Source organism: Dunckerocampus dactyliophorus, chromosome 4 (assembly GCF_027744805.1).
Source record: "Dunckerocampus dactyliophorus isolate RoL2022-P2 chromosome 4, RoL_Ddac_1.1, whole genome shotgun sequence".
NCBI classification, from domain to species: Eukaryota; Metazoa; Chordata; class Actinopteri; order Syngnathiformes; family Syngnathidae; genus Dunckerocampus; species Dunckerocampus dactyliophorus.
The window spans coordinates 16,905,211-16,931,983 of NC_072822.1; the positions used below are offsets into that span (position 1 = coordinate 16,905,211).

Here is a 26,773-nt window from a genome sequence, read left to right on the forward strand (position 1 = left end):
TATGAACTATGGCAGTGCTACTATGAACGATAATAAATGTAATATGGAAGTGGCAGTGTTGTTGGAACCGTACATTGAGTGTTCCCAGCATCACCGAGTGACGTGTGGATGTTTTTTCATGGGAGTTAAACAGCTGCTGCTCATGTTAATATCCAAACATAAGCTGTACTAATTCTACATTTGATCAAAGTTACTTAACATTTATCAGATCAAAACCCATAAATATACGGACTTGTCTGCCACCTTAATCACCGTTATCATTAATCACCATCAACATTAACATGGCAGCATGGGGTCTGCTCACTGCAGGTGTCCAACTACAGTGCACCATGGCAGCCACAGCAGGTGACTCCCTCCGCTCTATAGTCTGGTTCTCCTTACCTCCAGAGCGGCACCGGGGCTGCCTGGAGCGTGTGTTCGACATGACAGCGTTCTGCGGCGGCCATAACACATATCATACGGAGAGCAGATCTGCGCATTAAAAGTGAAAGACAGGAAATGTTTTTTGCGTGAGGCATTTATTCGCTAAATAAATACAAGCGGTCAATAAAGGCAAAGTATCCGCCGCGCAGGACCTCCACCTTTGATTGGGCAGCAGCAGCGCAATGCCGGTGCGAAAGCTTTAACACCTCTACAATGCAACCTGACAGACAGACAGAAGACAGACAGAAGAAATTGCTAATAGTCAATGAAGTCCATGGACATGATCAAATTCTTACTGTATTATAAAAACATAAGGTTCAGACGTTTTTATCTTTTTCCCACCCGAACTCAGCTGGGATAGGCTTCAGCTCACCTGTGACCCTAATGAGCACAAGTGGTATAGACAGTGAACGCAACTTGATCATGTCCATGCACTTCAATGACTGCAAAAGATTTTATACACGTTTTAAACATTGTGGTTATATTTACAGTAGCAGTCAAATGATTGGACACTGGAGGTGGCTGATACTACAAAATGTTGATAACGATCTAATACCAAGTAAGCACAGGTCCAATATTGCAGATACTGATACCAATTTTGTGAACAAATTAACAATATTTAATACAACATTATAAGACAATGTAATGATATTAAAAAATTAAAACAACTATTCACTTATTCTATTTTATTAAATGCAATGGTTTGACCACAATAAAGTCAATAGTGCAAAATAAGTCAATAAAAGGTAAAACTACAAAGAGGTCCCATTCAAAATCTTTGCCTTTTCCCCCAAAAAACCCTCCTGTGTCCACGGACTTATTCCCTGAGTCTGTAAACAATATACAAACGTTAGTGTATATAATATATTTAAACAACACAATCAAAAGCACATATATATGTGTAAAATAAACATAGAAGAGAACTGAAAAATATTGCTAGAAATGAGAATGTGTCCCAACTTTTGACTGCAAGTGTATCATAAGATTTATGGTTATGGAATTACAGAGTAATATTAAGAATGTTTCCACCATGTGGCATATGACAGTGACTAAAATAACAACGTCAGGGTGATTCAGCATCGTCTTTTAAGATGTGCGTCAGTAAACGATTTTGTTTGCGCAAACGAGCCGCGCCTGTGGGTCACGTGAACACAAAGAGCCAATTAGATGAATCACCGGAAGTGCCACTGAATGCATGCGCTGCTTCTCTTCTTCGGCAGGTGGCGCGAATGTACCAAATGCAGACGCGGTGGTTTTGCGGGACAAATGGCTCAATTACCATCACCCGGGCAACACCCTCGTCTCCTCCCGGCCCTGCGGTGCGACACGCCCCAGCTTGCTGCCTTTGACAAACTCTTTATTTTGGTCAGAGCACATGGCAGCGCAAGCTCATCCCGGTGACAGCGTCGCTCCGCGCAACCACAGGTGGAGTTGATCCTTCCCAGAGGGAACAGTTCAAAGAGACACCTCAAAGACTAAAGTAACTTTCTTTGAACGAATTCATCTTTCTGCCTTGACGCTTGAGGACACTCAAAGTTTATTTTGGTGAAGAGACTTTTTGTGTATCGGTGCAAATAGCTACCAGGTGGGGACGACGACACGCAGCCCTTTTCTTGGTAGGTAACAGATGGCGTTTACTATGAAATAATTACGTTGCAAAAACTTTGTTGACGTCAACAAAACTCGGTGTACTCACTTGGCATTGTTGTGTTACTCTGTTAAAAAATATCTTGTTGTGTGGTGTTATTGTGTCTGTATCTGTTGTCACCATTAACCAAAAAGTGTTGACCTCAAGGAAGAGGGACGTCAGTTTTCAGTGTCGATTAGATGGTTCACGTTAAGTGGAAATTAGAAGTTACCTCGTGTAGATGGCTGTAATTAATTATAATAATAAGGCACCTCAGCCCACAAGGTGCACCTTCTATGGACCAGGAGCGAGGCTACTTAGACAGTCAAAGTGATTTGTGGAGGGTCTGCACCAGGTGCAGTGTGAGAGAATTTTATTGCAGTATTTGAAACATTCACCACTCAACTGCTATCTTCTTAACTCGTCCTGTAACGTTGGTGGTCAGAGCTCTCAAATAGCAGGGTGTTCAACTTCAAGCTAGATTTCCCCCCCCCTCATTTTATAAAAAAAAAAATGTCTACACTAGTGGTTAGCATGTTGGCCACAAAGTCAGGAGATCGGGAAGATCTGGATTCGAATCTCCGTTGGGCATCTCTGTGTGGAGTTTGCATGTTCTCCGTGTACTCCGGTTTCCTCCCACATTCCAAAGACATGCATGTTAGGTTAATTGGTGACTCTAAATTGTCCATAGGTATGAATGTGAGAGTGAATTGTTGTTTGTCTATATGTGCCCTGCAATTGGCTGGCGACCAGTCCAGGGTGTACCATGCCTCTTGCCCGAAGTCAGCTGGGATAGGCTCCAGCATACCCGCTACCCTAGTGAGGATAAGCGGCAAAGAAGATGGATGGATGGATGTCTACACTATGCCTACAGCTCATCCCAATGTTGCTGTGCAACAAGTTGACATTCTCTAAGAAAACTGCAAAGCAGGCAAGTTTTTGTGGCTTTTTTTTTAGTGGGAAGCACATGCAATGCTGACAGTTTGATCAGTACAAACTTGAATGAACTGGCTTTTTTTTCCAGTCTATAGCTTAGGTCTGTTCTGTTTTTCTTCCACTTTCCCCGAAATTGCACATGTAATGTGGAGATTATTTTCACTGCTTTTGACCATACAGCATCAAATGTAACTGACAGGGCACAGCATCCCTTCTGTTGCAGGGTTATTGTAGAGGGCTCATGTATTGAACAAAGTGAGAGTGACTGAATGGTGCATGCAGAGGATGCGGTGAACTGGCCTGATTGCTCAGAACAGGAGCCTATATGTTAAGTGAAGAGTGGTGACAAGAGGGGAAATTGTGGTGCAGCACAAGTGCAGTCAACACTTGTCGTCCTATTGCAAGCTATACACAACTCCAGCCGGAGAGCTGCAGGCCCAATAAGAAGCATAATATTTTAAGATTTTACACCATCCTATCGCCTTACAGGTGCTGACATGCACGATCTCTATCTTCATAGGGCGTATCCTCCGCAAATTACAGGTATGTTCCAGTCTGTGTTTACTCTAAATGACACATGAGCACAATTAGTGATAGCAGCCATACAGTATTAAAAGTGTGAGAAATGCCTCGGCCAACACCCTCAGACTTGAGTTGTTATTGTTTGATATTTTCTCATTTCCCTGGTGACTAAATATGAATTAAGTGAATGTTATTTCACAAAGGCCAGGGAGAGGCTTGTGGTTGCATTCCTCTTGTTTTATTCAATGGGTGTGTGCACCCAGGTAGGTCCCGACCTGTCGGAGTGCAGCACGACACAGAGGTTGGAGTCTGACTGCATTGCTGTCAAAGCCTAGACAGGCCTCCCAGTCGAGTATGAAGCATCTGTTATGTTCATCAGCCACGCTTTCCGTAAATGTGTGTATTAAGGGGGGTTATTCTGACCCAGTGGATTTTTGTCCAAACATCGAGAAACAAACACTGTCATTCAGGGAGAAGGTGTAGTGTGTTGATGTAGGTGGCCATGTTTGGCTGCCTTGCATTTAAATGTGAAAAGTATATTATACAGATGTCTGCAGGGTCAGTGTTATGCTATTCTGTCTTTGTGAGTGTCTGGTACATATTTTTCCATGTTTTATTCCATGGAAGTCCTGGGGTGTTGCACGGTGTTCAATTTAATCTTTGTTGTATTTTTTAATATTAGTATTTTGAAGACGCTTTACTCCTGTATGCATGCAAGTGTTTATTTTATTTTGGATAAGGCTGTACAATAATTTTGTAAACAAATGCCTATTGCATTTCTTGAACAATTTAGAATTATTATTGATGGCATTTACAAAGAAAATAAAATTTCTGCCAATAAGGCTGCCCATGTGTCACATGATAACAGTCACTTATAAGTCTGCAAGGAGCAACTTTTATTAAGTTTTCCCACACAGTGGAACCTAAGTTAGTGTTGCCGTGTTTTTTAATTTATGCCCCAATTTTTCCTTTGTTTACGTGAATTCTCCGGTTAGCGTGCAATATGGCGTATATAGTCTGTGTTCTTTTAATATATTTTTATCACCAAACGTCCTTCCTTGTTAATATCCTTTGAACTGGCTAACAAAATGGAAACCGGCACCGAAAGTCATCAACCTTATGTTGAAAGTCTATGATGTCCTCAGCGGTTGACTCTCAAAAATGTTGACACAAAACATGTTTTTTATAGTTTACAGTTAAAGTTTTGCATGCATAAAACAATTCTAAATGCATATAAATAATGAATGAATGGGATTAATTGGATTTAAATTATTTCTCATTGGAAAAAGTTATTTGGTTTGCATCTGTTTCGGTTAGAGTCGGACCTTCTGGAACGAATTAATGACACCAATCGAGGTCCCACGGTATAGTCATCAAATGCACTTTTGGCTCTGTACGTATGCTGTGACATGCAAATCAAAGTTAATAACTCCTAAAAAGGGAATCATTATAATGCCTGCCACACTTGACAATACACACACGTCTACAGACTTTTGCTAGCAGGTTTCAGCAAACAATTATCTTATAATTGTTGTTTCTGTGGTCGTCAGCCAAAGTGACTCTCAAAGATTTGCACTGAGCATCAACCTTAATTTTTCATTTATTTGTTATTTATGTTAGGTATTTGTTTTCCTTCTTAAGTCATTCACTCCAAACACTGTGATGGGCAGCCAGTATGTTGTGATTTACTTGGGTATTATTTTCACATTAAGCAAAGAGAGATAGAGACTTATAAATATCAGTACTGCAGTAGTCATATCTGTGAAACCCTGGGGGCACTATGCATGTTGGAGCAACAACTTGAACTGAACTTTCAGAAAGGATTGCTCTTGTCACTCTCATCTCCACAATCTGTTTTACCCTAAAGGGACAATCCCTCATTACTGTTCCAAAAGGCTTCACAAAGTGTCTGAGCATGAATGCAACTGACCTTTAATGATTATTCTTAGAAAGTGAGTGTGTTATTTACACACTCTTCCAACACTTGAGTTCAACTCTCTTGTTGCTCAATATATTAATGCTTTTAATGGCCAATACTTGCCTGTTTATGGACAGATTTAAAAAAACAAACAAACAAAAACAAAACACATAATATGCAAGACTTTGAGGTCTCTATTGACAGTGTGGACAAACAACTTTAATCAAAATGTGAATATGGCATCAAATGACTACTCTTTACAATTGTATAAGCTACCTGATATGCCATGTTGTTATGAAAATAAAAAAACATAATTTCCTTATCTACCAGTACCAACAATCCAAAATGAACACATGCATTAGTTTCCTGGCAAGAAAAGGGAACCAATAACATATACATACATTTTCTATACTGCTCATTAGGGTGAATGGTGAGCTGGAGCCTTTGCTAGCTGACTTTGTACGAGAGGCGGGGTACACTGTGGAATGGTTGCCAGTCAATTGCAGAACACATAGAGTGGTGTGAAAAATTGTATGCCCCCTTCCTGATTTTATTTGATTTTTTGCATGTTAAATATTGGTCAATGACAACGCACATGAACACACAATGCAGTTTTTAAATGAAACATTTTATTATTAAGGGAGAAAAAATCCAAACCTACATGGCCCTGTGTGAAAAGTGATTTCCCCTAAACCTAACAACTGGTTGGGCCACCGTTGGCAGCAACAACTGCAATCAAGCATTTGCGATAATTTGCAATGAGTCTGTAACAGCGCTGTGGAGGAATTTTGGCCCACTCATCTTTGCAGAATTGTTGTAATTCAGCCACATTGGATGGTTTTCCAGCATAAACCACCTTTTTAAGGACATGCCACAGCATCTCAATAGGAGACTCCAAAGTCTTCATTTTGTTTTTCTTCAGGCATGCAGAGATGGATTTGCTGGTGTGTTTTGGCTCATTGTCCTGTTGCAGAACCCAATTTCATTTCAGCTTGAGGTCACAAACAGATGGTCGGACATTATCCTTCAGGATTTTTTGGTAGACAGCAGAATTCATGGTTTCATTTATCACAGCATATCTTCCAGGTCCTGAAGCAGCAAAACAGCCCCAGACCATCACACTACCACCACCATATTTTACTGTTGGTATGATGTTCTTTTTCTGAAAAGTGGTGTTAATTTTACACCAGATGCAATGGGACACACACCTTCTAAAAAGTTCAACTTTTGCCTCATCAGACCACAGAGTATTTTCCCCACAGGTTTCATCAGGATGTTTTTGGGCAAAATTGAGATATTCTTTTTGTTGTGGTTTTAGTCTTGGAAGTCTGCCATGCAGGCCGTTTTTGCCCAGTGCCTTTCTTATGGTGGAGTCATGAACACTGACCTTAACTGAGGCAAGCGAGACCTGCAGTTCTTTGGATATTGTTGTGGGGTGTTTTGTGACCTCTTGGATGAGTCGTTGCTGCGCTCTTGGGGTCATTTTGGTTGACGGGCAACTCCTGGGAAGGTTCACCACTTTTCCATGTTTCCGCTATTTGTGGATAATGGCTCTCACTGTGGTTCACTGGAGTCCCAAGGCTTTAAAAAATGGCTTAATAACCTTTTACAGACTGATAGATCTCAATTAATCTGTTATGTTTTAACAGGGGAATCACTTTTTTCACACGGGGCCATATAGGTTTGGATTTTTTTCTCCCTTAATAATAAAAGGTTTCACTTTAAAAATGCATTTTGTGTTCAGTTGTCTTGTCATTGACGAGTATTTAAATTTGTTTGATGATCTGAAACATTTAAGTGTGACAAACGTGCAAAAATATAACAAATCAGGAAGGGGGCAAACACTTCTACACCACTGTATAAACAACCATTCACACTCACATTCACACCTATCGACAATTTAGTGTACACTGAACCTAACATGGATATTTTGTGATGTGGGAGGAAGCCCAAGTACCCGGAGAAAAGATAACATGCAAACTCCACACAGAGATGCCCAAATGAGGATCCGAGCCCTCGATGTCCTGACTGCGGCCCAACCAAAAACAAAAATTGATATAACATTTTTGGTCTGAGAAACACTAGGTATCAAACAAGTATAGTGACCTAATAGGTTGAACAAAGAATGACTGTCATCTTCCAATTTGTTAGAGTTTCAGGAAAACAAAAAAAAAATCCAGTAGAAAACACAGGTTATATAGGAAACAATGTACGGTAATATAATGTAAAACACAATGAAATTTTAAAAACATGTAATATTTTTGTCTTTATGCTGCTGCTATGTTGCAATAAGTTCTGGCTCTTTTGTCATTATTACACTCTTCCTCGTTACCATCATTTTAAAATTTTTTTATTAAGTTAAAAAGCCAAAGAAAACTCCAAATACACCTGTGGAGTTTAGTCTTTCTTAAATTAGCAGAAGCCTCCCAAACTTTGTTGATGTCTCGAAGAGCTATGTTATTCCTGAACATTTTGGTCACCGTTTTTCAGAACATCTTGTGCACCAAGGTTTCCATCCCACTCAGCTGAAGAGTGAGTCAAATGATGACTTCATGATGAGAAGTTCTGTCATTGTTTGTTTGGATGTGTTTAATTGGATGTCCAAGCTGGTATGGCAGCAATAGCGAGATGCCACCAGAACAGAAGTCACCTTTTGTGGATGCTGGAAACTGCCCAATAGTGCTTTTGTGGGAAAGCAGTTTCATCAAACTGTGTTCAGCACTTTGATCTGTGTGAGCAACAGATGAGTGCAGTCCAAATCACATCAGTGGCCAATAAAGGATATCAGTGTTTATGCGAAAAATGATCTAGAAAACTGGTTTATTATAATTCTAGCAGCAAATGTGTAAACAGGTAATTAGCAGGACAACTGATTTATAATACAGTAGCTTCAGTAGCAGACAGCGTGTTTGGAAGTAACTGACACTGTCACAGGGACACCTTGGGCTGTTTGCTGTTATAATCTGAATAGCTCTGGAGGCTACACCAATTAAAACTCTAATGATGGCCAGTCTAGTAATGCTGTAATTGTCCAGGACTCCTAATAAGTAACTGGGTCTGTTCTGCTCGTCCCAAACACCATTTTGTAATGTGCAGACGATTATATGGGTTGTGGGGGGGAATGAAAAGAGTAGTGTGGTTGCATCTGCCTCTCTTAAATATGAGGTTACCAGACGTTCCACTCGCTTACTTCTCATATTCTCAGAAGCTCTAACAATATTATGCAATGTCTGCAGTCATTGGATGACTTTGAGTTCATGAAGATGTTGAGTAAGGTCGTAATTCATTTGCACATGGTGAGCAAATGTTTTTTATTGAGTGTCTGTTGCAGTGGAACACCCTGAACTATTCAACTATGTTGTTATGTTTGATCTGTTTGAGACCTGCTTAGCTTATCTAATTGTTGTTTTTAATACTTCTTCATATCCCTGAAGCAGATCGTTGCTCACACACAAAAACTTGGCTGCCTCACAGGTTTCTCTATAATTATAAGTCAAATCTAAAAATATACAATTCTAAAGTACACACTAAACTTAACTAAACACTAAAGTGTAAATGACTGAACAGTATATTATGTACAGTACAGACAGTACAGTACATAGAATACAGTACATACTAGGGATGTCCCGATCCGATCTTCAGGATCGGCTGCCGATCCTCTGTATTTTGAAGATCGGATAAAATTGGTGTCCACCACGAGATCGGGCAAATCCGGTTGATGTATAACGTTCGTAACTCTGGGCCGCACTTCAACATGGTAGGTGCTGTAATGGCTCCGTAGCTACAGCGGTAGTTCCTCCTTCACTGGTGCAGGGAGCTTGCATGGGAAGGGCTGGTTGTTTATTCTAGGGACTGTCAATGAATCGCTATTGCGTTGAGAGTTTGTTAAAAGTCACATATTCTAAATCACACAACAAATTGATCTATAACCATGTCAAATGATTAGTCCTACGCTAAAAGTATTTTGCGCACCAATTTTTTTCCAATATTATTTTTTATTGGAGAGACTTTTATTGGATTAGGGACCTGACTCACAGAGGTTTGTTACAAAAGCCAAGTAATATTGTTGGTCATGCTGTGTAATAATATTTAAAAAAAAGCCAAGTCAGCAGTACTTTGGTTGCATTATTTTTAATGCTTTTGAAGAGCTATTTTCATAAAAACCTTTTCAATTCCACAAATTCATGTTTGTAACTAAAGCTTATTTAAAAAAGAAAAGGATCGGATCGGCAAGATTATTAAAAAAAAAAAAAAAAATCGGATCGGATCGGATCGGAAGCCAAAAAACCTGTATGGTCCATGCAGTGAGCTTGGGTTTGTACTGAAAAGACATGCCCTCTGTTGAGTTCTTTTCCAATAAGAATTGATCACTTTTTGGAATGTCTGACTCATTCTTGCATGTGACATAAGTGATCTGTAAGACATTATTAAATGATTTTTTTAATGATGTGTGTGAAGTTGGTGATTCATGCAAACATCCAGTGATGGCAAACAGGGAAATAATCGGTCGTCTTTGTTCACAGTATTTTTCCCCAACGCGCCGCCTTCAGTACTACAAGCAAAGTTTTCCAAATTACTTTATATCACCAGCCAAATTAGAAGCAAGCAGACGAAAAAAAAACACAGGCAGTGACCGACACAACACGAGCTGTTTTTACATTTCTGTCTTGTCAAATGCACCGTGTACATTATGAAACAAGTTTACCAAGTAACTTTAGATACAAACTGAAATAAAGGCGAGCTGAGGAAAACCTAAAAAAAAACCTGTCCGGAGTGGAGGCAGTGACCAACACTACACAGGCTGTTTCAACTCTGTCTTGCCAATTGCACTGCATACGTGAGTGAGGCACGGCTCCTCTTTGGCTGCAGCCTGCAGCAAGTTTGTCTAGGGAGGGGCGGTTGCTGCGTTTGATTGGCCAATCACAGAGCGTGACGAGTGAGTACATAAGTAGTTACCCAATGAGGATTTTCCTTCAACATGAGTACGGATAACGATGAGCTGTACTCGATTCATGCTCGTACTCTGCAAAAATGCATTATCTGTAACGGATACTTGTCTAAAACGAGTACCCAACTCAGCCCTATTATGGACTTTTTGTTGGAAGGAGTTAGGCCATTGAAAGTGATGATAAAAGGCAGAGTCAAGTGTTTAGCTTCGTCACTTCTTGGTTTTGATGTCATGTCATGCCATGCCAGCAGACTTTTAGTTTGCAACATGCAACTATGCATATATTGCTGTCTCAAATTTAGTGCCATTTCCATGTAAAATAATAGTCTTTGTTTTGATTTAAGGTTCTCAAGAGTGCACGGCAGCCGGATCAATGGCGCTGACGGTGAACTTGAGTGGTCCATCACCATGGGGTTTCAGAATAGTTGGAGGAAGGGACTTCAAGAAGGCCATAACTGTATCAAAGGTATATGTCATGACTCGCTCTGCTGCTTAACCTCCATGTGCCTTATCAAGCCATATCCTCTGTTTTTGTCAAAACACTGACTGTAATGGCATGCCATGCAAAGTCAACTTCCTTCTCACTATGTCCCTTTTCTTGTCTTTGTTTATATCCACAGGCTCCCTCATACCTATTTCCTTGACTGCCAAACCCATTAGAATAGAATGGAAATAGATTACATTAGAAGGAAACCACTGATTACAGTCACAGTGGAAGTTGAGGTGGGAGGTCAGGTGTTCCTGTCCTAGAGTGCACAGTTGAATGTGTTTAAGTACGGATATGTGTTTTTGTCATTGATAGCGTGCATGCTTTACTATGTGCACGGTTTTTTTTTTTGTTTTGTTTTTTTACATAAGCTTACTGTGTTACCAATCTGTTGTTTCAGGGGCGTGTTAGACATGTCTGCATGCCAGAGACACACAACTCTGGCCACTGCATATCCTGCTATGTTGCGCTCCTGCCATTGCCTTATTTTCCCACAATCCCTGGCAACTCTTCAGCAATCAGAGTATAACTAATGGTAGATCAATGCTTCAAATATTCTGACTTTCAATCTATTTTGACTTCAAAAGCATTTAATGTTTGCCCTCTTGACAAGCCATGCGTGGCTTTCCATAAATATTGCCACCACCAGTGTGTTTGCTGGTCTCAAATATCAAACAGGTACTGTGAAGCCTCACAAAGTCCTGCTGTGAGAGATAAAACTTCTTCTCTTAAAACGATTGTCCACTTTGACTAATGGCTAGTCTCCTGAGTTCTCCCCAACTGCAGCTGAGAAGCTCTCAGACTGGATGATGTGAAGCTGCTGGTGCTTGGCACTGATAAATGGATGCACTATTTTCTAAACATTGGCCTGAATGATAGTTGCTCCTTGTTTCACTTGGGCAAAGACCTGAGAATAGATAGAACTCCAGAATGCACTTAGTTGATGTGAATCCAGGCATATCCTGATCAGAAAAGGCACCCACTATTGTGAGTCACCACAGCAACACTTAATTGCCTCTTGAAGGCCCACAAGCATGGCCCCTCTGCCCTCTTGCTAGCCTAGTGACTGGCATTCTCGCTGCAGTTTTTTCTCTAGAGACTAAAGCACACACTGTCTAGGCCTTTATAGTGTTTTGCATTCTTTGTTCTCCTCCCTCACTTTATTCTTAATTGTGAGCATAAAGTCAGGCTCATAATAAGGCTCATTTTGCTGAAAATGTCAGGCTAAAATGTTTACGAAGTGTATATTCAACCCCTTGATTTTGGCTTTTGTGTTTGAAAGTCTGTGTGCCAGGGAACGTAAGGCTCGAAAACAGAAACCAAACTGAAAGTGCGGTGCGTTTGGCTTCGCGTTTGGTCCCATTTTCACAGATGTGGGAAAGTGACATTGGCTTAGCCGTGTAATGAGGCTAGTGGCAAAGGTCAAACCATCAAGTTTGTCACACTAATAACTTCTCCCAAAGCGTGTCATCATTCTGCCCAGTGTTGATCAACACAACAGCAGTGGCTGCTACTGTGTTATCTACTGTAATAGGCGATAGGATTAGTAGTAGTGGTGGGGGAAATAATAGATTCTTAGATGCGTCACGATGCGGACATTGACGATTATTAATCGATTCATAAATGCCAATAATTGATGCTGACGGAACAAAAAGGCCAAACACGGAAGTGCTGCCCGGACAGTTTATGGACCTAAGTGCACCTAAGTGTAAGACGCTACCAGAATGGCTGACCATAAAGTCTGACCCGCACCCGCTGGATTTAAAGCGAGCGTCTGGAAGCACTTTGGCTTTCACATAGTTGTAAAAATGATCCAGACAATATCCAAGCTTTGTCATACAAGCTTAAAATATTTTGGGAACACGACAAATATGAGAAACCACATAGCACTTTTCCAACTGAACGAGGAGGAAAAACAGCCAGCTGAACCATCGAGCAGGGGATAACTAATTTTCGTTAATTTTCCACATAGGTGCCAGTATGGCTGAGCTGTTCAATAATGTTGCAGAGGCATGTTGATTTCTTGTGGCCCATTCATTTGGATTTTTTTGGTATTATTTGTGAATATGGGCAGTCTAGTTTTTTGGTTATTCATAATATGGTAAAGTCTGCAAGCATTATTCTTGTATGAGGGCTGCTAGTACAGGAAACTATATTTTGTGTGAAAGCTGTTTTTGACTTTGCTATACAACAAAAATATTTTTGTCAGATTCTATGCTCTAGGATTTTTGTTTTCATTCAAAAGTCTATTTGTGAAAAATGGCAGATTTTGTTTGTTATTCAGAATATGCTGAATTTTGTGTTAATTTTATATATGCTGCAACTGCAGCACTTTGCTTTTCGTGCTGGTTCTGTGCAATAGGAAGTATGTTGGTAGATGTAACCTTCCAATTATTAAAAGACTATGGAAGTAAATTCATGTTTCATTTTTATTGTAATTGTGGATCATTAAAAATATGCTTTGTTTTAGTAGTACACAGTGAGTAACGAGAAATTATATATAGAAAAAAATATGCATTAAAAAAATTGACAAACTATTGATCACAAAAAAGATGCATTGATAGTCGTTTCATCATCGCATCGCAGGCCTCTGAATCGTAATCGCATCGAATCATGAGGTGGCCAGAGATGCCCACCCCTAATTCGTAGCATGATTTATTCTGGAAAGCACTCATTATCATCATCTGCCATTTACTCATTTACTATTGCAGATTGTTGACAAACTTCACAGCATTTAAGTGGGACATTTAGCTCATTTTTTTTATTCTACAGGTCAACGGAGGCAGCAAAGCAGAGCAAGCAGCTCTCAAACTAGGTGATGTCATCTTGGCCATTAATGGGGAAAATACTGCTGACATGCTAAATGCAGAGGCCCAAAATAAAATCAAGAACTCCAAGACCCATCTGCAGCTAGTGGTGGAGAGGTATGTGTTAGGTTATTATGAACAGAATTGAATTTAGCACTTAAAATACTGTATATGAGATAATTCACACAGACGATGTACATTTCATAATCATTTCTGATTTTATGCAGACGCCGCAGTCACTCGTGCTTTTATGTCCTTCACTTTTTTCTATGTTATCATGCAAACACTGTACAAACAAAACAAGTGACTGCAATCAAGGGAAATACCAGCTTGAATTGGAGCCACATTGTTGTTGCTTCTCCAAAGAACGTGTTTGAAAATTTAAAGAGGTTTTCCTTTCAATAAGGTCTGCTCTTGGCTAGCAATTTGATAAAAGGTCCTCCCTTAATTCCCATTTCTGGTCACTGTTTCCTACAGCTCTCAGACATTGTATTGCATTCTTATTGGTTGCAGCCACACATTCAGAAGCTGTCACGCACATGTACTTTCACGTTTCCTCCTTGGATTCCCGATGTCCCTGTGAGTAGAATTTTCCCTGCAGACCGCATGCCTGTCACCCATCCAGAAGCCACACTGTTACTACTTGCTTGGCTGGGACAATGCTACTCTATAGCTGTGCCATGTCTAGAGTCTCACTGTTTGAGGTGGTATACAACACAAAGACCCTAAACATCCTTTTCCCAGCCATTTACCGATTCGCATAGGCTTTCAAGTGGTTTGTAATATGGTAGCTGAAAATTGTTAATGTTTATTTGGTTAATCTCTGAATGGAAAAAAAGCCCTTTTCCCTCAAACATGGTTGGCAGTGATGTCCCTTTCGACCATCATTGCAAAGCTAGTGTCCCACAGACAGAAAAGGTGCTTTGTGTCCCCTACTATGTTTAGAGGCATTGTTGTTATTGCACCAATAACCATGCACGAATTAGAAGTCTCACATATACGACGTCATCCAATACTGTATTATTTTATTTTGTAAATGTCCTTAGAACCATTTGAAATTTAAAAGTAGTGTAGTGTTCTACCTCACTTTCACTTCATAACCTGTACCAAAGCTCTAACATCGGATTTTTGTGCAACGTATATCTGTGCGATTCCTTGAGTCTTTTTATAGTTGGGCTAAGCTGCACCTGAATGACTTCCAGGCGTGAGTGAGCTGAGGTGGAATGTTAAAAATGTCGAACTATTTCAGCCGCAGAAGCAGTGACACTTCTCAAAACTTTACAAACTCTGTTGACAGCAACACAGCAGGCTTAGAAGTTAAGCATTTTCCATTAATGTTATTGGGGATTTTGACCCCAGGTTGAAAACAATTTCATCACTTGTCTCGTCATAATATCCCATATTTTTCTATTAGAGTGTCACTCTTCTGCCCTGCTTGTGATTGGTTTGGTTCCTGGAGATTGTAACGTTTATATTCTGATGCTTACGGTTATTTGAAGTCTGCCAGATCACCAGTACACTGTTGATTCATATACAAACAATTTGCTTGCCCAAAGGTGTGTCAGATCTGGTCGTGTTACTTCATAACTGTCTTATTTAGTACAATAGAAATACAAATCCCTTTTTATTCTATGCTGAATGGTTGGCTTGAATCTTGATCACCACTTAAAAAAAAAAAAGAATGTTATGTTTGTTGTGAAATTGAATCACCCTCGGTTCAGCACTGAGTGTTTATTATTTTAATTTTGAGTGAGAGTGAGAGGTATCCTTACACTGCACATGTCTGAGGAATCCACCTCAGGCAGTTAAGCTGCAGGTCCCCTTGATGACAGCTATGAAGAGCTTATATTATCAAGTCAATTGCTGATTTATGTGGATAACATCTATGGAGGAAAGTCACAGTCATCATTTGGTGTCAAAAGCACATTTCTCTCTGTAACGCAGAGGTCAGCGCTTAAATGGACTTTCACTTGCATAGCGCTTTTCTACCTTTTAAGGTACTCAAAGCGCTTTGGAGGATGGAGGGTTGAACCTGCAACCTTCAGGTTGGGAGGGAGACGACTACTCTGCCACCTGAGCCATGCCGCCCCCATGCTTATAGACTCAACACTGACGTAATCATTGACCTGTAATATGTCTGATTTTCTATTGACTTGCCACTTCACACAGCTGAAGGTGGAAGCTGAAGGGAAAGAGTGAATCATTTTTGCTCATGCAGTTCGTATTTCAAAGCAATGACGCTTTCCAACATACTGAGGAGAAGAAATGTTTTCAGCTTCTGTGCGTCTTCCTTGTCTTGCCATGTCTTTCCTGCACACAGTATTGCGAACCCAAGCAATGAGAGGTGGTGTGTTTCTGGGTGATTTACCACAGGCATCCGGGCCTTCCTGTGTGCCTCATTACCTCAGGCTTGACCAAGAGCCAGTCAGCCTCTGGCCCTGCAGCCAGGGGGGCATTGTGTGTTTGCATTGGCCACTGAACTGCCCATATTTCCCCTTCAAATTTAATCATCAAATTGCTTACAGATTGGGTTTTTATTTAAGTAAAGTGAAAGTGACTAGTTGGAAAGAGGAGGCCTATCTGAGGAATATTTTTGAAAGGGACACATATTCAGATGCCCAGATTTACTTGAACATTAATCAAAAGAAGTCTGAAAATTTCCATTGTGTAATACCGTTTTCCAGTCTGTAAAATGGCTTCCTTTTATTTTACTATTTCTGTTCAAACTATTTATTTCATTAGGTATTTTAATATTGCACTGATGAACTGTTTAGTTTAATGGTAATGTTATCTTTAAATCAGATCAGTGGTAGTAGTTGACTAACACCTATGGTTTTGTATTTTTCTAGGTGTGAACTTTCTAGCCCTCGGCAGACAAACGGTATCAGCACCCCTGAACAGCTTACAGGACGATTTCAGGTTAGAATGGAAAAAAAAAAAAATCCTAAAATCCTATAAACCATAATCACCGCATTTGTTTATAACATGATTAATCCCACATACATGTATATGTTAATAAGAAAAGTTCCAATCAACAGTTAGTGTTACATAAACTTCCTGTTGTGGTATGACTGTAGGAGGCAGTAATAGTGAGTCGAGACGAGAACCAGAACTACAGAGAGTACACCATTTCCAGTCCTGCATCACTGTCACCTGGGCCTTATTCACCACATCCTCCTGCCAGTCCTGATGGGAAGAGGGATGGGCTGATAGCCACCACCAACAGGAGGTAGTAGCTCATCTGTGTGTTTCCCACTCGTGCTTGAATGTTGTGGTCTTCATTGTTTTAAAAGTTATTTTGCACCAAAAAGCTGTCAGATTTAGCAGTTGTGTGTTAGTCTTTCCTTTTCCATCTCTGATTGCAAAACATAGTTTTCATTTAATTTTGTAGTACATTACGCTTCAGGAGATCGGGAAGACCTGGGTTTGATTCTCCCCTTGGCATTTCTGTGTGGAATTTGCATGTTCTCCCCGTGCGCGCGTGGGTTTACTCCGGGTACTCCGGTTTCCTCCCACATTCCAAAAACATGAATGTTAGGTTAATTGGTGACTCTAAATTGTCCACAGGTATGAATGTGAGTGTGAATGGTTGGTTGTCTATATGTGCCCTGCGATTGACTGGCGACCAGTCCAGGGTATACCCCGCCTGTCACCCGAAGTCAGCTGGGATAGGCTCCAGCATACCCCCGTGACCCTAATGAGGAGAAGCGGCATAGAAAATGGATGGATGGATTACGCTTCAGGATGTATTGATACCACTTTTTCATGTCTGTTACCATGACCAATCCTCCAACACTGCGTATTGGCCAATACCGATATCAATCCTTTCATGTTATAAAAATACTTTTGTATGTATTTTGCTTACTATAAAACTCTTTAAAAACAAAAAAAGCACCATCAAACGGTGCAATAAATATTCTGCTCAAATTAGGCAATCCTGCTGCTGCTCATGCTACTTTTTATTTAAATTTTAAATGCACATAGCTTTTAATAAAATGATTGATTGGTCATTAGACCCTACAGCACCATTGAAATATTCCAAATATGAGGTAGGTCTGCATTTCAACACAGACTCAACACATAAGACTGTGGTCATGGCTCACCTTTCTTCTTAGCACTAGTTGACTATCAAACAAAAAAAAAAACAGCATACTTTTTATTGTGATGCTTTTGCAAATGTTTGATCAAAGTGTGTTAAAATTTCCAATGCTGCTGCCACCCTTTGAGACACCCATGTCGCACAAATAGTACTTTTGTTTTCTTTACAAGTACTGTATGAATCTGACATGACAACAATGCTAGACTAATTGACTCACGCCCTCGCGACTTTGTTAGCTAGCTACGCGTTGCATCTCTGTTTACGGTATGTCGTGCAGCATTAAGTTGTGCATTTAGTTTGGGCTTTTGGATTGGATCGGACAGATTATATCGGTTTCTTAAATATCCAATCCAATTAATTTGGCCCGTATTGGACCGATACAGATACTAATATACTGTAAGATTATCAGTTCCCTAATTACTATTGCTTCTAATGGGGTAATATAAAGTCATAATCCAATCTCAAGAACAGTATGCATTGTATATATTTGTATTACGGCTGTCAGAAAGAACTAATAACTAATTTATTTGATTACGTTAAAATTTGATACAACGATGGACAGAGGCAAGTGAAGCGCCCCCACAGCGGAACACAGAGTCTGACGCTCTTTAATTTGAACTTTATTTTGACCGTTAAACATCAATAGCATTGCTCAGTTCTCCTCCAACTCGCAAACATTGTCCTCAGAACAACACTTCCTCATTCTCGACTAAGCACACTCGCGCGAGGTGCAGGATAGTTGAGTCTTTGTGAAGTGTGCTCTTTGACTGGTTGAATAGGATTAAACGTGCTCTCTTGACACTGCAGCATCCAGTGTCAATAGGTATGGGAATAACAAAGTGGAGCCACAGGCTTTTACTGTAGTAACAAAGAATATGCACAGGATATCACATTCCACCATTTGCATTCACTTTAACAAAAGCAGAATGTGGAACATTCACCACACTTATTGTATGCTGGTCATTTGTTGACTCATTGTGACAACTTTGTAGGCCACAGGTCAAATCCAAAATGTTTGACTTCAGTGAGGTGTTTGGCCCTTCTATTTGAATGCATTTATGTTAATCATGTTTAATTTTTCACAGTCACAATGTACATCTAATCAGTCTTGTACAGGGGGAAATTTTAAAGTGTGGTTGTTTTTCAAAATCACCATGTCTCATATTACACTAAATTATAAATGTAATCATGGTTTTATGTTTTTATAAGTTACAATACTATTACTAGACCGTATAATTACATGTAATACAAATGTGAATACTGTCCTGGAAACATTGAAACCTGTGTCAACACACTCATTATCATGCTCATTCATTTACACCATTTTTCACAAAGTGTAAAATATCAACCCTAAAGGTTGCAACATGATATTTGTTTACATTTCCTGTCCAGATATCCAAATATACAATTATCCCTTACTACTTGCAGTCTTTATGTTATAGTGTTCAGCTGCGCTCATGGTCGCCAGAGGAGAAGAGTTTCAGACTGCCAAGGCCACTTTCACAGGTAGGTTTTTGCTAATCTAGTTAAATATTTGTACATTTGAACATGAAGAATACATATTTGGACACCACCAGCAATTTGCTCTTGACAGTAAAAGAAAAGCAGTAATGTGTTGACTTAGTTTTTCAGTGATAATAAGTTTACTTTCACATCTATTCACACACAATATGAAGGGAAAGTCAATATGTCAGCGTTCTTGTCGTGGTGCTGCTGTAAATGTATGTACAGAGTGCAGCACACTAAGTAGAATGTGCTCATTTGTATGTTTAAATGTGTCATCATGAAGTATGATATCTGTCTCAGCGCTGTGTTTATTCACACATGCCCTGTCCTGATTTAGCACTGTGTGAGATGTATTTATTTTGACTGCACTAGCCCAGTGTGTAAGAATAGCATGTTTGAGTTCTTAGCTTTTCCTCTTCAAGGTGTCTGATGCCCTTGGAATGCTCCGGTGTGTTATATGACGACTTCACTGTAACAGTAGGATAGAGAAAAGATTTAACATTTTACAGCAGGGAGCTTGTTTGAAAAAGAGAGGGCCGTCTTTTGAAATTTAAAATGTTTCAGTTACAGCCTGCTCAGTCAAACAAAAATATTTGTTGTCAAAACAGTGAACTTAGCTTATACTGTTGAATGTAAGGAGACTTATTATTGTCTGAAATATGTTAAAGAGAGTCTTAGGGTTATCTGCGTCGCCAAACTATGTTGTGCTTATTTACAATCACAGCAACAAAATCAAAAAGGGGGTGACTCCGGCCTCCACTGAGCCATCGGTGAGCTTTAGAGAGAAGATGTGGGAAAGTTCTTTGTGAGCTATTTGAGCTATGTGTGCATGCTTGGCTTCACTGAAGACTGAACATGTGAGATGACAGAGCAGGACAAACATACAAGACCCCTTGTAATGGCAGAATGAATTCCAGCCCTTTTTATAACTCTTGTGGACACTTCATAAGTTACATAAATATGCAGAGTTTTGAACTTCAAAACATGTGTTCCTCCCTTGAGGCTTCAGGCTAAGAGGGTTCATTTGAAAAATGTGTCCACGAGTTTGGGATTCTTTTTTGTTGTTGACAAATAAAATGGGCTCCTGAAGCACTGATGTTAATCATACAAGTGCCCAGTTACGGTGTATCATCTGGCCCCAGAAAACTTGGAATGCAATTTGAAATACCTCATATCATGTTTGATATGTCTGCAAAACCTTAAAGAAGACCTACACTCATTTTTGGGCCTTTTATATTGAGTTCTGGACTTTTATAGAGCAGCTACACACGATAACCCGCACAGAAAGCTTTCTAGATCTTCCAGACTCTGCACCTCTTCCTGCAGTGTTTCCTGCCTCTCGCCCCAATGGCCTGTGTAATTTACTCCATTCCCGGCCCTCCTCCAGGTGCACCTCTCGCTGAGCCCATTCCGCTATGATCGGTCACACTCCCAAGCGCTCCAGAGGACTTCCGGACAGCTGCCGAACCACTTTTGTCCGATTTAATAAACACAGGACACTGAAATTGTTACTTACTTGGTTGTTTTGAAGAGAAGCTGTAACATTGGAAAGGCGTCGGACTTCAGCAACAGTTTGGTGGATAGTCCAGCTTTGTATTAGCCCATGTTCACAAAACAGTCCCGTGTGAAGTGCCGTTGACAGTTGAGCATATTTTTCTCTTGATGGCCGGAATCAGCAATTCCAACCACTTCTGCCTGATGCTTGCCTCTTTAGACACACCCAAACAAACATTTCCTGGGAGCCATTGCTCGACGTGCTAACACCGTCGACAGAGCGAAGAAGAGCGTGGGTGCTGGGCATGCCAATATAAGGAAGTCCGGGTTGAATTGACATCAATAGAACTATGTGTTTAAAAACAAACAAACTGTAAAATGCAGTGTGCAGAGCCATCCAAAACTGCTTTCAGGGCTCACTTCCAAATGCGCAAACCTCATTATCTGATGCGTTGTATACCCGTGTCAAACGATGCCAACATTGTAACAACATTTATAGGTCAGAAAAGAGGAAAGGCATAATGGGTCCCCTTTTAAAGGTTGTTTTGGAGCATGATGATTTCATAAGATGTCCATGTGGTTACTTGAATCTGTTCAAGGCTGATCCAAGTGACTCTAGTGTGATATGTGAAAATACGTCACTTGGATGCCGGTTGCTCTAGGCAGACAACAGATTGAAAGGGAGATGACTGAGCTAGCTGGCTTTTGCTGCCAGGAATTTTAATGAGATAATATAAATGGATGTAGGGTTTAATTTAAGTCCTAGATAATGGTCTTTTAATGCTTAGCTTGAGGAAATGAAATCATTTGAAAATGCAATGATGTGTGACAATGATCTGATCAGCGCTTGTAATAGTTCTGACTTTCTAATGCAAACCCATTTGTCAAAATATGTGTTTTGAGAGAACTGGATGTTCCATAGCATGGACAATTGATGCTACTGAGTACTTTTTGGAACGTCTTGTTGAGCAGATTTTGCCTGTCCGATTGATACAAACGGCCGTTATTATTTTTAATAAAGCTGTATTTGAGCTTGTGGGATTTATTAACAATGTGTTTCATTGTAATATTTCTGAATATTCTATTGAAGAACTTTCCAAAACCTACCGTGTCTTTACTTTGAAACTGCAGCCAGTAAACCACGGTGAAACGAACTTCTGAACGGGCCGACTAATGCGCGTGCACGCACGCACAAACACACTTGGAGTTGTGTTGTGGCCGAGAGTTCCATCACACAGCCAGTTGGAATGACCTCGCTCCTGTCATGACAGTTTCACATGTTTGTGGTATTCTTAGTGACGCCCACTGTTTTTTTTTCTTGTTTGTATTATTCATTGTTTCCATTTACCAAGTCCTCTCTTTACTGATTTTACTTCCTCATCTTAAGAGACTTAAGTCTCCTTCCACTACTTAACTTTTATTACCATGGGGGGGAGGGCAAATAACAACGAAAACTCAATCAATATGTACGATCATAATTGTCTGCTATTACTCGAAATGTTTTTATTCTAAATTTATTGTGACCTCCCCAGAATCCTACAATGCATTCTAGTTTTTGAATGGACTGCAATTTGAGATGGTGTCCTGTCCCCATAGTCTTTTCTTTTCCCTGCTTTTTCTTGTATGTAAGCTGATATAAAATGTCTGACTCTGCCATCTATGTGTGTGTGTGTGTGTGTGTTTGTGTGTGTGACAATTTCAGTCTATATCATTTAGCCTGGTGGATGACTTATGGGTTTTGGCTGACCCTTTTCCACCAAGGTTGTCGTCTGAGGTTTTAAAATGATTAGCGTCCCACTGCAGTACTGTGATTAGTGAGTTGAATTCTTTCAGAGCTCCCCATGGGGAAAAGGCTGGGAAGAGGCCTGCCTTGGCCGCTGTGTACGTTGTGCTGCTTGGGCTGGCAGGAACACTGCAGCTCAGTAAATGTGAGATGTGGAGGCTCCATGACAAGGACCTCTGTCCTGACTGAGAGGTGAACAGCACTACTATATCAGATGATCAGCCTCTCTGAAAAGTGCCTAAAAGGCTTTTCCACACTTGTGTTGGCTCCCTCAGTGAGCACAGAGGGATGTGCGCAACAGGATCTCCCATTTTCCAGGGTGTTGGGTATCCTGAGAAAATGTTCTGTACAATACCGGCTGTGATGGCCCAGGCTATGTGCGACTGGTGCTTGTTTTCCCTTCGCATTACAAGGATAGTCCTTGTGTGATGGGAGCTTGAAGAGGGGGGATGGTTGTGTTGTGTTGTGGAACCCAAGGAGCCTGCTGACATTCGCAAACTGTACTTAAGCCATCACACCAATTTGCAAAGTCAAGATGTCACTGAAGCAAAGAAGTGCTCTTTGTGCCTGAGACACGTCAACACACGCCCCATATAACGTAAGAATATATAGTCATTATTAGTGGATATTAGTCATTTTTATGTGTAGTTCATCCAAGCTTCAGCAGTCTACAATATTACTTAAAGACCTTGATTTTTACTAGATTATTTTGAGTTCTGTGCAGCACATTGTGATCAAGTGCTCTGAGAAGGTTTGGTGAATAATGAAACGGTTGTTTTTGTCTGGTGTTGTCAGGTGTTCATTCTTATGCAAGTTCACTTTTACAGGAAGCATTCAAAGTGCTGCTGTATACTGAGGTAACTGTGGCAGTCCTTCAGCTTACCCTGATAGCTGGCCTTCATTTGAAACTGATGCAATATTCCTGTTTCCATTGATTTATCAAACACACTTTGAAGGCGCTTAATTGTGGCCTTTTAGGTTTTTGGGGGGGGTTTTTTGTCACTTGATTCACTGGCTTTAGTATCGGGGAGTTAACCACAGTGACAAAAGGATCAAAGATTCCTGCAAGGCTAGTATGAGATTGTATCTGAACCAGTCAGCCAATGTCAGGATTCAGAGCATCTGTTTTTATCACCAGGACGTGATAACATTGTTGCTGCCATAAATGGTTACAAAACCAAGCTGCCTGTCACAGGGCATGACATATCACTGCTTCATTAAACCCTAAACTGTTCCTCGCGTTGCGATTTACCATTTTTTTCTGAGCTTCCTGAGGGTTGCTTCACGCTCAGTTCAGCCGCAACTCAAATAATTAACATATTCATGAATAATTAACATATCCGTTATCTAGAATAATACTAAGCATTATTTTCTTTTGAAAAGGTAGATTTATTGATGCAGGTATAAGGATGCCATTCAATTTGGACGATTCCTAGTTTTTATGCCAATTTGCTAACAAGCAAAGAAGAAGTGGCTAAAAACTTTGGCTTAACTTCATAAATAGGAGCAACATTTGCAATACAATGCTATCATGCAAAGGAGGGTGCACTGCCAACATCAAAAAACACCTCCAGATTCAAGGTGTAGAAATAACTGAGTGCTCCGACTTTATGGTGGACTTCCTCTAAGCGGTCTGAATCCGTGAAGTCAAACAATAAATGACGTCTGTGTCATGCTAATGTTACAGAGGGTTGCAGGATGCTCGGTGATGTCGTGGAAGTGTAACTAAAGGACGGGAGCTACAGCTACGGCTAGGCAGTCCGTCTCGCCACACAATACACTTCCGGCCTTCAAAATAAGAGCACTTTGGGCTACATCCTGTTTACTTGTGGTAACAAAATGAGGGTTTGGCAGTCTAGCGCTGTGTAAGCTGAGCCAGTGTCAGTAGTAGTGTGGGGCATGGCCACATGGAAGGGATGTTTCCATCCTATGTGTACGGTGCACCCTGTGACTGGACAGTGTGAAGCCTTTCCACATGGGCTTGTAGCCTTTAAGCTTGAGAGCCATTGTGGCCTCTGTGCAGGCAGTATGCCACTCCTCATCCCAGCAGATTTCCGTTGAGTGGAAAAGCAAACTTTGGCACTTTTGATTTTGCCCTCATTCTCAGCATATCACCAATATAATTCTTGCAGAAAAATTTTTTATACACCATGACATTCTATATATAGCCTGTGTAGTGTCTTTAATGTAAGTGTGTGACAACATTATTCTTGCTCGCCAGACAATAACTGACTGGAGAGGTAAGTTATAAGATGAATCAGACTACTCTGCTGCACTTGAAGGGGGTGCACTCTCGGTGAAAATGTGACTCCAAAGGAGTCTGCTTCACCAGCCCTGAACCTCACTGCACGTCACAGCTATATTCACTCAATACACTACACAGGACAAAATCTATGTTTTCTGGTAATTGTTGCCAAGCCTGATATTTAATTCCTTTTATCATATTTTTTGTGACAGTCTAAATGAGACCTAGTTAAACATTTTGCGTGTATTTTCATGATTTGCTGTCAGCAAAATTCCTCTATAAATTACAGTTTTTTGGTTTTACCCATATATTTTGCAGCTGTATTGTAATTGTATTCTTGATTGATGCCTCTCTGGCAAAACACATATATATCAGGTCATTCAACTTATTATGCCAACTGTTGTAATCTGGTAGTACATTTTGCACATATTGGTTTAAATAACGATACCAATTGAACCAGCAAATGTATTGATTGATGCATGGATTGCACACCTGTTTTGCCATTCAGCTCCTTGTTAGAGAACAGCAAGTACTGAAACACTTAACAGTTGGACATGTGCATTCAAGAGTTAGGTCAAATTAAGTTCACCTGTTATAGCGCGTTTTAGGTTCATCCTGAAATTTCACCCGAAAGCTGAATATCCCTAACCTTTTGTGAGTTGTGTATGTGTTGAAGTTCTACCAACCTAATCTGTTCGAGTAACTGCCACCATTTTGGAATTTTTAATTCATACGCTAGTTCAAGAAAACCTCATGAGTAATTAGATATTCACTGCTCTGTTCTGCATGCATTCATGCATGTATGACTTGCAGTGTGTGGCCCTCCGCAGACCAACAATACTCTGCTTTACAGTATATTCAATTTTGTTGTTGTCAAAGTGTGCAATGAAAATAAAGCACATTCTAAATTTCATTCTTAAATGAAAGTGGTTTAGAAACTGCTAATGCTTTTTCATCCTTTTGTGAACTCATTGACACATTGCTCATCATTCTGTTGCCTCTCATCCTGTTTGCTGTTCATTTGGCCTCTAATCTTCCACATATGGTTTATATCAACAATAGTCTCATTGTGTGTGGTCAACGGATTGGGGGGGATTCGTACTGGCATCACAATGATCTCTCACTTTATTCCATTTTATTGAATGCTGCGCTGTATAAGCTTGAGCCAAGAAAATACATTTAGAGAGAGTTATGGCGGACTGAAATGATTGACTTTTAAAACTTACTGTGGAATTGACTTGGTGCAATGTCTAAATATGAAAAGGCTACCCTGCAGTTTATAAAAAGACAATCATACTGTAAAGTGATAAAACTAGATACCTGCAATGAGGACAACACAGAACATAGTTAGACTTGACTAATCAAAAATACTTAACACAATTGGGGGGGGAATTGAGACGAAATCAATATTTGTGAAGCTGACAAATTGAAAACCTGTGTAGTACTGAAGTGCTTCAATGTTGATCTGTTGTAAACTGTACAATAATTAACTGAGGAAAATATGATTAGCAAGGCTAAAGTGCTTTGCTTAAACATTTAGTAGCCATATTTGCACATGCCTATGATCTGGGACCTCAGACCTTCTATTACAAAGTTAATGTGAGGCTACAAAAAAGTTGAAGAATTTTAATGAAATGTAATCATGACATAAAGTGACGATCTGTGTGTTGTCATAGGTTCTTTTTTTGTTCTGTTTTTTTGTTTGAGTAGGGAGATGGTAATACTCTCGTGGTAAGACATAATTACAAGACATGATCAATCAATGGCAGTGGGTGGAAGACTAGTCGGTTGCTTTCACCCCCACATCTTTTAAGATCAACAAAGCAAACCATGGGATGAAAAACATACACAAAAGCATTTAATAGTAGGATTGTTTAGCCCAGTTTGATGGCTGTACCTCCTTTAATGCTCATCAGTCTCATGATAAGACTGATGATACATACAGATATTGCCATTTTTAATGGCAATGCCAGCCATC

At 40.1% G+C, this 26,773-nt stretch overlaps 1 protein-coding gene across 4 annotated transcripts in view; it reads left to right on the forward strand.

The window, feature by feature from the left end:
* Positions 1–1,699: 1,699 nt before the first annotated feature.
* Positions 1,700–26,773, forward strand: part of pdlim2 (PDZ and LIM domain 2 (mystique)) — a 38,111-nt gene continuing 13,037 nt past the window's right edge. Inside the window, exons 1-7 of one of the 4 annotated variants that reach the window (XM_054774271.1) lie at positions 1,700–2,039; positions 3,476–3,529; positions 10,719–10,840; positions 13,634–13,785; positions 16,518–16,587; positions 16,746–16,897; positions 19,210–19,273. In XM_054774271.1, coding sequence (XP_054630246.1) covers positions 3,484–3,529; positions 10,719–10,840; positions 13,634–13,785; positions 16,518–16,587; positions 16,746–16,897; positions 19,210–19,273 — 606 coding nt within the window. In that variant the 5' untranslated portion in view covers positions 1,700–2,039; positions 3,476–3,483. Of the gene's footprint in view, positions 2,040–3,475; positions 3,530–10,718; positions 10,841–10,994; positions 11,098–13,633; positions 13,786–16,517; positions 16,588–16,745; positions 16,898–19,209; positions 19,274–26,773 lie in introns of those variants that run through there. The other 3 variants (XM_054774273.1, XM_054774272.1, XM_054774274.1) reach the window with 3 other exon arrangements.